Below are 12,277 nucleotides of genomic sequence, written 5' to 3'. Positions count from 1 at the left end.
TGTTACCCCCTAATTATACCATGCCAATTATAGAAATTCTTTATAACTGTGCTTTCTATGCTTTCTCTGGCCTTGATCCTCAGAAGACATATGGGCCTGATGAAGTTCTTCCTATCATTCTCTATCTATGTTTCTGTGCTCACCATAATATAATTATACTTTTTTCTCCCATACCAATTTTGAGGTTACTGCATCCACACCACATTTCAGTGCCTACTTCTAAAGCTTGGATTATGCATGAATATCATAATAATTCAAAGGAAGTGCAATGGAACCTCAGTTTTCAAAATTAATTCATTCCTGAATGCCATTCAAAATCCAAAATGTTAAAAAACCAAAACTAGTTTCCACAAAGAAATCAATGTAAAATAGATTAATCCGTTCTAAGACACTGGTCCACCATGTCTTAGAAGGTAATGACCAATGTTCCCACTGCTAAGATGGCCGCTCCACAACATATCCAACTTAAAAATTTTTTATCCAAAAAAGGATGTATTGAATGAACTTAGTGACACAGAACTCATAAAAAGATATTGTTTAGACCATGCAGGCATTCTCTTTGTCACCAATCAAGTGATGAAGCCTAACAGTGACACAGAGAGGACCAACCCACTCACCACCAAAATGAAGGTTATCATAACACATAGACATCACGCTGCTTGGAAAAGCTACTGGGAAAATATAGTTGTGCAGTAGTGATGGCATTGTTAGTTATAAAGAGAGCCACAAGAGGCTCAGGATTACTCATGAGCACTGAACCTTGTTTGTTTACATCAAGGTTCTTCACAGGGTTACTGTATTTCTACACAACACTGTGTGGAATACTGAGTATTGCCAATTCTGTTTTTCTACACCTATGTGGAATCCGCTACTAAATATAAAAGGAGAAATGTATGCTAATTTCAGGAAGTTAACATTACTTTGACAATTATTTATATATATATATATATATATATATATATATATATATATATATATATATATATATATATATATATATATATATATATATATATATATATATATATTAACATGAATTTTAGATCAGTTTAGTACATATTTTATATTCACACAGCTGCTTGGAAGGTGTGGATGTGGAAATTTATTCCACACTCAGCTGCCAAATGTCACAGTATTTGCACACTAGCAGACGAAATTCCAAGATACAGTAACCCTGGTTCTTCAATGGGATCACATTTAATCTATTTCAAAGACTGCATTACTGCCTTACCCTCTGTGTCTCTCCTCCAAATATATAAAAATTAAGGAAATATTTATAGAAGCCATAAATTAGTAATAAATGGTAGCTTTTGCTATGTCTTGTAGTTTTGAAATCAAATAACTTTGTTCGAAAACCGAATTAAGGTACGACAACCAAAGCAATTATGAGTTAGAATTTTTGTTCAAAAACCAAGTTGTTTGGAAAGGGAGATGTTCAGTAACCGAGGTTCCACTTTATCTGCATTTATATTCCTGTACTCACTCCATCCCTAACTGACACACACACACACACACACACACACACACATACACACATGATACAGACTATTAGTTTAACTATTATTTCCAATCCTAAAGGAGAGAAGGGAAAGCATAATGGAGTGGATAACAATATGTTTCTGAGATAAAAAAAAATATAAGAGATTCTAGAAAAGTTTAAAGAACCACTTACAGGATGGAAACAAAAAAAATGTGGCTTTCCACACACAAATATAGAAATCTGGAACACCACATACAAAGTAGTCTCATTCTACAGACCACCCATTGCATTATCTTCAGGTTGTTGGGATGCAATATAGACATGCAAGGCATGCAGCTACTTTGAGGAAAATGGGGAAAAATGTTATAAAGAAATGTCACAGCATCTCTTTGATATAAAAATAAAAAGTAAAATAAAATAATGATAAAAAATTGAATGTCAACACACGGCCATGCTACACTGCCTTGTCAGCACACATATGCACATCTTACATAAGCCTCACACTCATAAAGGTGATACTCAACAAAAAATTTGCAAGTAGCAGAACCTGACATCATGTGCCAACATGTACCATACCCACATGACTCAGCCATTAGACACATCAACGATAACTGAACAATAAAGGCATACCTAGATTAGGTATTCCACAGGAGAGCCGCAACAAAAAGCATTCTTGCAAGAGTAAATTCCATGGAGTGATTCAGAAAACATGATGACACCTTCACAGAAGTGCTGGCAAATGAAAAAAAAGTTTATATGCAAAATTATACACAACTGCATATTGATAACATGACTGAATAAAAATCATATGCACTTCATATTCGTGAAAACATTATAGCTTTTAGAATAAAATATTAAGAAACAATAATAAAAAGCTTTGATATATAATGGAAATTAAACAATTATATTAAATCAAAATATACCTTGAAGAAGCACATCAGCCAGACATTTATATAAAAATTTGGAAAAAAAAAAGAAAAGAACACAGTGCCATGTCCTTGAGTACATCTCCCACCTCATCCACCAACAAACTGCCTCATGGTTCAGTATCTAGTTTTCTTTAGATATATACATTCAATTTGTGATTTTTGTAGTACTTCTTGTATCAAGTGTAAACTGTTCTTACCAAAGCCTTAAGGGCTCGTAAGACACAAACTTGATCTAGTAAATAACTATTTCTTAGAATAGGCTGGGCTGCCACAAACATGGCCTCCTAAATTACACCAATGAGCCAATCCAGTAGGATCACAACAGACAAAAACTAAACAGTGCAGATGCTACAGTATCCCAAGATCCTTCACTTTTTTTCTATAAACTACCACAAAATCCTATATGTTTCAAATAACTTTCTTTGTACACAATGCAATAATCAGTAAGGTCTTGTATCATGACAAATTTGTCAAGCCATATAAATTTATCTACCATGGAAATTACATCCAAAACTAGGAATTACATTGATGAAGATGCTTTTGTGTCAGTGGGATAACACCTACACATCACAGATAACTCCACATCACAGGGAATGGTGGATATGGACAGTTTAGGAGCTGTCACAATCAAGTATACTCTCACTTAGAGCTCCTGTCTCAAAATCTCGAAAGCCTTTTACAAAGAGACACCCTCAGAGTAACTCTTGACACACCACCAGGGATGCATCTGAAGCCAAGATCTGATGCCCACAGCTTTGGTAGCTTCAATCAAACACTTTGTGCACCACACAGTAGTGAAGCAAACAAAACCTTGCCATTACCATGGAGAAAACATCCATCTCTGAATCTTGTGTTGTCTGTGGTGGTATGCAAAGACAACTTACTCTGTCCACAAAGATGTTTGAGAGTGATCTGTGCAACTCACAGTATTTGCACCATGCTCCCAAACACACCCCAGGTGGTAACTTCCTGAGCTATACACAGCATTCGCCATTTAAGTATCCAATAATATAAACATCAATAATATTCATTAATAGTGTGCTTTACTTCTAAGATTTATCTTAATTTATGTTACAGTTATGTGAGTTCAATTAAGCTAATTATTAGCAAAACACCAAAAAAAAGCAGAAGCATGATCATTGCTTTTTCCATTTCTAAGTTGGTTACAAGAAATGCAATGTTATCTTCCTTTGCAAGTTAAGCATGTTCCTTCTTGTCTAAATGGGCTTAATTTTTCTAAAGCAAGTTACAGGTTATTTGATGAATAAAGCTTCCCTGAAGCACATGATTAGTTGCTATTTATGAAAGGAAGCACTTAGTCCCTGCATCTACATGCCTCTTCTTACACATACAGACTCACAAACAACAAACAAAACCCATTTTTTTTCCTTCTTTTTCTTCTTCTTCATCTTAAAATCACTGACAAAAACCTCCTACAATGGGTATTATGTAATAAGTATAAGTGTTTGTGTAAATCTAAAGCTTGGGAAACAGAGATACATAAAATGCTTAATGAAAGAGTGGTCTCAAAATCTTCATGACATGTTCAGTGTCCCTAATATCAAGCTGTATTTTAATAGAAAGGAGAGCAATATGAGAATGCAAATATTTACTCTTCAAAGTAAAACTGAACTTATTTCATACAACTGAAATCCATCATGTTGCTAGTAAAACTGATTAATGTGTATATGTGTAATTTGACAGTAATACCAGGTCCCAGTCTGCTACTATTGTTTTGTGGTAGAAACCTGACAAGCACCTACTATATATATGTATATATATATATATATATATATATATATATATATATATATATATATATATATATATATATATATATATATATATATATATATATATATATATATATATATATAAATGTCTAGACCAGATTTTCATCACTAAAAAGAAACCAAAGTATACCAAGGATATAGTACCCCCTGAGTTTCACAATATCTGAATTTCACTACCCTCAAGTTTCACAGTCCTAAATTCTTACCATTCCAACTTTCTCGCATTATTTAGTTTCATTCTTTCATCATGTATGGGTCACACATTCCTATCATTGGTGCCACAAATTGCAAAAATAAATGCATACACACTATGTATTGTATACTCATTTCCACGTACAGTTCAAAAACAATTTCTTTATATGGATAAACCATCTGTTAACCACAACACTAGTCATGCCAGCTTGCATGAAAGAGAAGGGGAAAAGACCAGCGATGGCACCACTTCATTGCAAAAGACACACAAACAAATGAGAGGTATCTCACTACTGTGCTGGTCATGATGGCAGTGCACTGCTGAATCATTCTAGATGTAAGGACAAAACACACATTTACAGTTTTAGATGCGATGGTGCTCCACTGCCACACACTGCCAGTTGTGAAGACAAAAAGCACACACACAGTTTTAGGTATGATGGCATTTCACTGCTGCACCACCAGATGTGAGGACACACACACACACACACACACACACACACACACACAGTTTTATGTGCAATTGCACTTCACCACCACACTGCCAGATGTGGACAAAGCACACACACACACACACACACACACACACACACACACACACACACACACACACACACACACACACACACACACACACACACACACACACACACACACACACACACACACAGTTTTATGTGCAATGGAACCTCAATGTCACACTACCAGATGTGAGAATAACACACACACACACACACACACACACACACACACACACACACACACACACACACACACACACACACACACCTTGGATTGATTCAACGCTAAGCTGGATGTTAAAAGATATGGGGATGGGACAGCATGAGCATGGCTCTTTTCCCATAAAGTACAACTACACACACACACACACACACACACACACACACACACACACACACAATTTTTGATGCAATGGCACTGCAACATCACACAGACAATCACATAGGTCTATGCCAACCAGCCAGAATAAATAAGAATTTTTCCTGTGTTTTCAATACCAAAGTTTCACAATCCTGAAGTTAAGCACTGCACCTTCGAAGAAAACAACTGTAAAACTTGAGAGGGTACTGTAATAACAAGTGACGGCAACTTTTGATTTTTATATTTCCTGGTTTCCCTATTGTCCCTAACCATTATGACTTTTATGGCTGGCAGAGAGAGTGGTGGCAGTAGTAGTAGTAGTAGTAGTAGTAGTAGTAGTAGTAGTAGTAGTAGTAGTAGTAGTAGTAGTAGTAGTAGTAGTAGTAGTAGTAGTGGTGGTGGTTGTGATGATGATAGTGGAGGTGATGGTAATGATGATAGTGGTGGTGATGATAGCAGTGGTATATTCACCAAAAGACAAATCTGAAATATGTTATTACAAATACTTCCATTAAAAGAAAGCAAGACTACAGGTAAGTCATTACAGAAAAATAACACACACACACACACACACACAAACAGTGAAGCTGAGAAAAACATCAATGAACTCACAAAAGGCATAAAAATCCAAGAAATTGTATTGAATATTCCTAAATTGAGTGTGCACAACTGAAGACAAAACAAAGACAAGATAAAGAGACATTTCGTGGACAAATATTTTACAGATGCTACAGACAAAGCTGTTTGTTCTCACTGGGATTCCATAAATATAACAGCAAAAAGTTATTAGTTTGCTATGTTAATAGAATAAGATATAATATTAAAATGCAATATTATTGGTCCAGTTAAGAAAAAAAAAAAAATCAACTGCGATTAAAACTCCCACAGTGAGTGTCACATTATTCAAACTGGCAACTCACTCATCCTCGGTCTGAATAAATCTGCTGGGAGAAAATAACTACATGGCAACTTAGGTTACTCCCTCATATGTTTTTTGAAAGTATAGAATAAAAGATTCAGTTTATGACATATTGACATAAGGGAAGGTTATCTTTTGTGACTGTTCCTTGCTTCAGCTAAGAAAACAGCTGTATTTGTTTTAAACAAAGTGTTCTACTAAGGAAATGTGTGATGCAATGCCTGGAAAATATACAGGACACAGTTACATAGTACAAATGTTAGAGTTTCACTAGAATGGTGAAATTATTAGAAAAATATTCCGTATAACTATTGACAGTGAAAAGACTGAGTGCGTTGGCATAAGAAATGGTGCAATGAGGGACGTGAGGATGTGCCTAACCACAAACACAGTGGTGGGCTGCCCAAGAATTTTATTTATTTATTTATTTATTTATTTATTTATTTATTTTTTATTTTTTTTTTTTTTTTTGTAAGCTGAGGATGTTCCTTTAACTGTCTCTTGATATCATGCAAAGTGTTGTCAAAGATTTTGGGGCAGCCTACCACTGTGTTTGTGGTAAGGCACATCTTCACATCCCTCATCACTCCATTTATTCACCAACACACTCTTTTCATTGCCAATAGTTATGCAGCTTTTTTTTTTTTTCAATTTTTTTGACCACTCTAGTGAAACTCTAACATTCATACCATGTAATTGTTTAAAACACAGTCATTTTATTAGCCAAAGCAAAGAGTGGTCACAAAATATAACTTCCCTTTATGTCAATATGTCAAACACTATCCGTTACTCTATGCTTTCAAAAACACAAGGAACTAATCTAAGTTGCCATGCAGTTATTTTCTCCTGGCAGATTTTTTCAGACCGAGGAGCAAGTTGTCAGTTTGTGCAATGTGACGCTCACGTCAGCAGGAGTTCTAATCACGAGTGTCGCTGACTATATTTTTTAAAGTTTGCTCAAGAACCAACAGTTTTTTTGATTAGATATTCTTTGTCTGTCTCTTATGATCACAAGCCTCAGGACCCCACTTTGTAGAACATGTATGGTGGAAGTAACATCCACACCACTCCTGCATGTTGTAAATGACCACACACTACTGTTTGACACTGGCTTACTCTCTATGCTATCCATCTTTTAATTTTCTTGTCCTACTCTTGAACTCTATACTCCATGACCTCCCAATAACTCCCATAATTTCCCACACTCTAAAAGCAGTCAGCAATCATTGACAAAATCATGTACCTACATCAGTTCCTGGGCAGCCGTTCAGGCCTAAGTTGCTGATCTTTAGACAACCACCTACTGCATGTACTGGGAGGAAGAAGATTGAGAAACTTATTAATAAAACTGAGGTAGAACTCATTAATTCCCTAAATTATATGGATTCCACTGTTATTTATTTCAAGTGCTATTCTTAATGTATACATTGTATTATTAGAAAAAGTAAAATTTACTTTAAAAAAAAGGTAATTTTTCAAGGTATGAACCTGTACAAGTTGAGGTACAGTAATGGAAGGCAGTCCAATCATGGCAAAAATCCACCAGGGAGTATCTTTGTATCAGTCACATCAATCATAACAATTATTATTGTATATATCCATCACTCATGTATTTCATCATCTAGTATTTCACGTGCACTGTCCTCATGTAGCCAGTCCAATCTATTTTTAACCTTTTCTCCTTCCTCTCTCTCTCAATGGAATATCACACCTCACCCTACATTCCTGCCACTCCTTAGGGAAAACATCTGCATTGCCTTCCTTGTCTTCCTCACAGGGCATTGGTCAAAATCACAACCTCTGCCATTGGTTTCTTCACCCCATTTCCAGACACCTGATTGACCATCCTTTCATCTCAGATTCTTAAACCTGGTCCATTTCTTTCACATAAACAGCAGTCAGTCATCAGAGAGTCATCAGTCAGTCTTCAGAGAGAGTGAGTCAAGCATTGTCATGTCTGTCATAATCTGTGTCTCAATATCAAGCGTGTACATCTTTGTCCATCATTAAATCAAGAAAGTACATCTGTCTGTTGTGTTACCTTTACTCGCAAAATCAATCATAATCTAAACCACTACCCACATACTCCACACTACCAATATTCATCAGAGAACCAACAAGCCACCATCATCTATCCTGCCACCGTCATCTCCAGCAACATCCAGTACATCAAAAAATCTGGTACAAAGTGGCAGTGACTTTGAGATACAATTGGTGTGCTCTTAGAATGAGTGGTAATAAAAACTTAGTACATCTTAATCAAAGAATACTGGCTTTACTACAGAACCATTAAGTACACGTTAGGAAAGGTGTAAGATAAAAAAAGGTTAGGATGGAGCACCAATAGACATGGTGCCCATCTCCCTGGGAGCACCAAGAGATATGGTGCCCATCACCCTGGGCATACCAAGAGACATGGTGCCCATCTCCCTGGGAGCACCAAGAGACATGGTGCCTATCTCCCTGGGCACCCTGGGAGCACCAAGAGACATGGTGCCCATCTCCCTGGGAGCACCAAGAGACATGGCGCCTATCTCCCTGGGCACACCAAGAGACATGATGCCCATCTTCCTGGGCACACCAAGAGACATGGTGCCTATCTCCCTAGGCACACCATGAGACATGGTGCCCATCTCTCTGGGAGCACCAAGGGACATGGTGCCCATCTCCCTGGGCACACCAAGAGACATGATGCCCATCTCTATGGGTACACCAAGAGACATGGTGCCCATCTCCCTGAGTGCACCAAGAGACATGGTACCCATCTCCCTGGGCACACCAAAAAACATGGTGCCCATCTCCCTGGGTACACCAAGAGACATGGTGCCCATCTCCCTGGGTGCACCAAGAGATATAGTGCCTATCTCCCTGGGCACACCAAGAGACATGGCGCCCATCTCCCTGGGAGCACCAAGAAACATGGTGCCCATCTCCCTGGGCACATCAAAAGACATGGTGCCCATCTACCTAGGCACACCAAGAGACATGGTGCCCATCTCCCTTTCTCCAGAACACTTCTACTTAGCAAAGATGAGGAAAGGACTGCCACTGAATATTCTGTTGACTGTATGTATACATAATGCATAGCTTGATAAGAATAATGCATAGCTTGATAAGAATAATCTTGCAAATTCACCAAGATTCTCTCTCTCTCTCTCTCTCTCTCTCTCTCTCTCTCTCTCTCTCTCTCTCTCTCTCTCTCTCTCTCTCTCTCTCTCTCTCTCTCTCTCTCTCTCTCTCTCTCTTCTTGCTAACTGTCAAGTCAAAGCACACTCACCATTATCCCTGGCAGCCAGCATTAAGCCTGCTACATCATGACCCTTATCCTCCTGTTTCTCCACCACCATGGACACTGACGGGGTGGCAGGGGGATCAGCAGTGCCCAGTAAAATTCCAAGCTGCCCCTGCACCCTTGGGATGCCCTGCATTGGACTCACAAAGTTAATGGAGCTAAAGCTGACCACCATCAACACCAAAGTCATGATAAAGATGCTGCGCCTGTATGAGGGGAAGATGTCAGCAATGGCAGCAATGATGGGCTTCATCATTAACACAGAGAGCATGGAGACAGCCATCAGGGTACCCATGGTGGAGACATGGATGCCCAGCTGCAGTGCCACCACCATCAGGAAAGGAAAGATTGGAGACATGCCTGAAGGAGGAACAGGAAGATGTTGATAGAAAATGGCAGTAGAAACACACACACACACACACACACATTTAAACTTGAAGGACTCTGAGTTTATATCTGCTCAGTTGGAAGACTACAATAATCTCTAAAGAGGGGATCTACTGAAAAAGATCTGACTAAAAAGGTTGGGAGGAAAGTTGAAAAGAAAGCTGAAGGATTTGTGGATGAAAGCAAATTAAATGAAATGAGAGATGCTTGGAAAAAGAAAACAAGGATAAGATGAGTTTCATAGAAATAGTCCAGAAGCAAATAGAAGATAAGAAAAAAGACTCAGTAATCAAAGTAATTAAGGAGAAAGAAGCTATGGTGAAGGACACTGTGGAAAAGAAGAAAAGTGTTATTATGTTGGCCTTGAAGAGAAAAGGAATCCAGTAAGACATGCAAGGGAGAGAGGAAAAAAGAGAGCTGGCAGAAAAAATCATTGGAGCAGTCCAGGACCAAGAACAAGGCTTGGAGCAGGAAACAGAGAAAGTAAGTAGGATTAGAAAATACATAGAGGGAGGCCAGAAACAACTAAAGATGAGAATGAGGTCACAGGTTCCAGCAGAGGAAATCCTGGCAAAGGCAGGAAAACTCTCCAAGAATACTGACTAAAACACTGTGTCATTAAAGAGAGACATAAATCTGGATGAAAGACTAAAAGAACAAAGGCTGAGAAATGAAGCTACAGAAAAAAATGAGAAAAAGACAGATGGAGATGAAGAGTTTCTACTGAAGTTGTGAATATGAGACTAAGGAAATAATATGTGGAAAAGGAAAGGAAGAAAGTTATTAAGGACAGGTGGACTAAACACCTGGAACCAAACAGCACACTTACCACAAGACAAATTGGATTTAAAAAAAGAAAAATCATGTACCATAAATAAGATATGTTTCTGCTCTAGAATAATAGATATGATTCAAGAAAGAGATGGATGGGCAGATTATGTATTCCTTGATTTTAAAAAAGCTTTTGATAAGGTGCCATACAAAAGACTGCTAAGAAAACTAGAAGTCATAGGAGGAGTGTAAGGAAAGCTGCTGGATATGATGAGTTACTTTCTGAAAGATGGAGAAATAGGAGTGATTATCAGAGACAAATGTTCTCATTGGAAAGAAGTTATCAGTGGGGTCACAAAAGGATCCATATTGGTCCCAATTATGTTTGCAATATATATTAATGACATAGATGAGGAAACAACAGTTATGAGTCTCTTTGCCAATAATGCTAAACTACTGAGAAGCGTGTATAGAGGATGATTGTAGAATGTTGCAACAAGACATTGATAAAATTTGCAAATGGAGCTGCAAATGGGGAATGGAATTCAACATCGATATGCAGTGTAATGGAGTGTAATGGAGAGGATTTCAGAGCAGAAAAAGATCTTGGAGTATTCATATCAGATAACATATCTTCTGAGAAACACATAAATAAAGTTGTTGGAGTGACTTACAACCTATTGGAAAATGTAAGAGTACCTACATGGATGAAGAAATGGTAAAGAAACTGATCATCACTCTGATAAGGCAAAGACTGGAATATGCTGCAGCAGTGTGGTCACCAAGCACAAAAAAGGAACATCAGGAAACTTGGAAGGATTCAAAGAGCAGCAACAAAACTGGCTCCAAGCTTGTTGAAAATGTTGTATGAGGAAAGGCTATTAAAAGTGGAATTGATAACAGTGGAACAAAGAAGGTAAAGAGGAGACTTGATAGCAATTTATAGATTTATGAAGAATGAAGTGCTCAATAGAGAAGACTTAATAAAAGTAGGACATGAGAAACACAAGAGAACATGGAAGACAGATTGAAAAAGATAGTTACAGGAGGAATATGAGAATGAACAAGTTTCCCCATACAGTAGTAGATATATGAAATAGACTGGATGAGAAAGTAGTGAGTGCAGAGATGATACATGAATTTAAAGCCACATTAGACACCATGAGATACAAAGATGGGACAGCACATTACAACTAGGTAAATACGACTAGATAAATACATACACACACTGAATTACTGATGAGACTGTGTGTGACAAGACAGTCCATAAATTTTTAAGAAAATTTGGAAAAAAGTCAATATGAAGACTGAACAGCACAAGCCTAGTGTGGCTCTTATCCTGTATCTCACAGCTCTTTCTGCAGGATATAACACAAGTTTCTGCAGATATTGCCAGAGATGAAAGTACAGGTTATTCTAAGTTGAAAATGTTCTATGCACATATGCATTTTGAGGCATTGTTTAGGTGTAGTATGAAATTCAAAGTGTGGGCAGGTAAAAAATACAACAGTCAGAACAGGCAGGTAACCATGGCAGAGAAACACCATGTCCACACACTCCGCGTTACTTTAAATTATGCAATACAATCCGAACATATTCAATGTCACAGTCGCGGAGGGAAACTGCATGTGA

General features: G+C 37.6%; 1 protein-coding gene across 5 annotated transcripts in view; it reads right to left on the bottom strand.

Annotated features, from left to right (window-relative positions):
- Positions 1–12,277, bottom strand: part of LOC135089289 (major facilitator superfamily domain-containing protein 6-like) — a 51,650-nt gene that overhangs the window by 29,263 nt on the left and 10,110 nt on the right. For all 5 annotated transcript variants that reach the window (XR_010261443.1, XM_063984819.1, XM_063984791.1 and 2 more), the window contains exon 3: positions 9,473–9,847. Coding sequence is in view for 4 of the 5 variants with exons in the window: in XM_063984819.1 (XP_063840889.1) it covers positions 9,473–9,847 (375 nt within the window). In the remaining variant the exon portion in view is untranslated. The remainder of the gene's footprint in view (positions 1–9,472; positions 9,848–12,277) is intronic.

The sequence above is a fragment of the Scylla paramamosain genome, chromosome 3, assembly GCF_035594125.1.
Source record: "Scylla paramamosain isolate STU-SP2022 chromosome 3, ASM3559412v1, whole genome shotgun sequence".
In the NCBI taxonomy this organism is placed as follows: domain Eukaryota; kingdom Metazoa; phylum Arthropoda; class Malacostraca; order Decapoda; family Portunidae; genus Scylla; species Scylla paramamosain.
The sequence above is the reverse complement of the archived record's forward strand: the minus strand, read 5'-3'. Positions and strand labels throughout refer to the sequence as shown.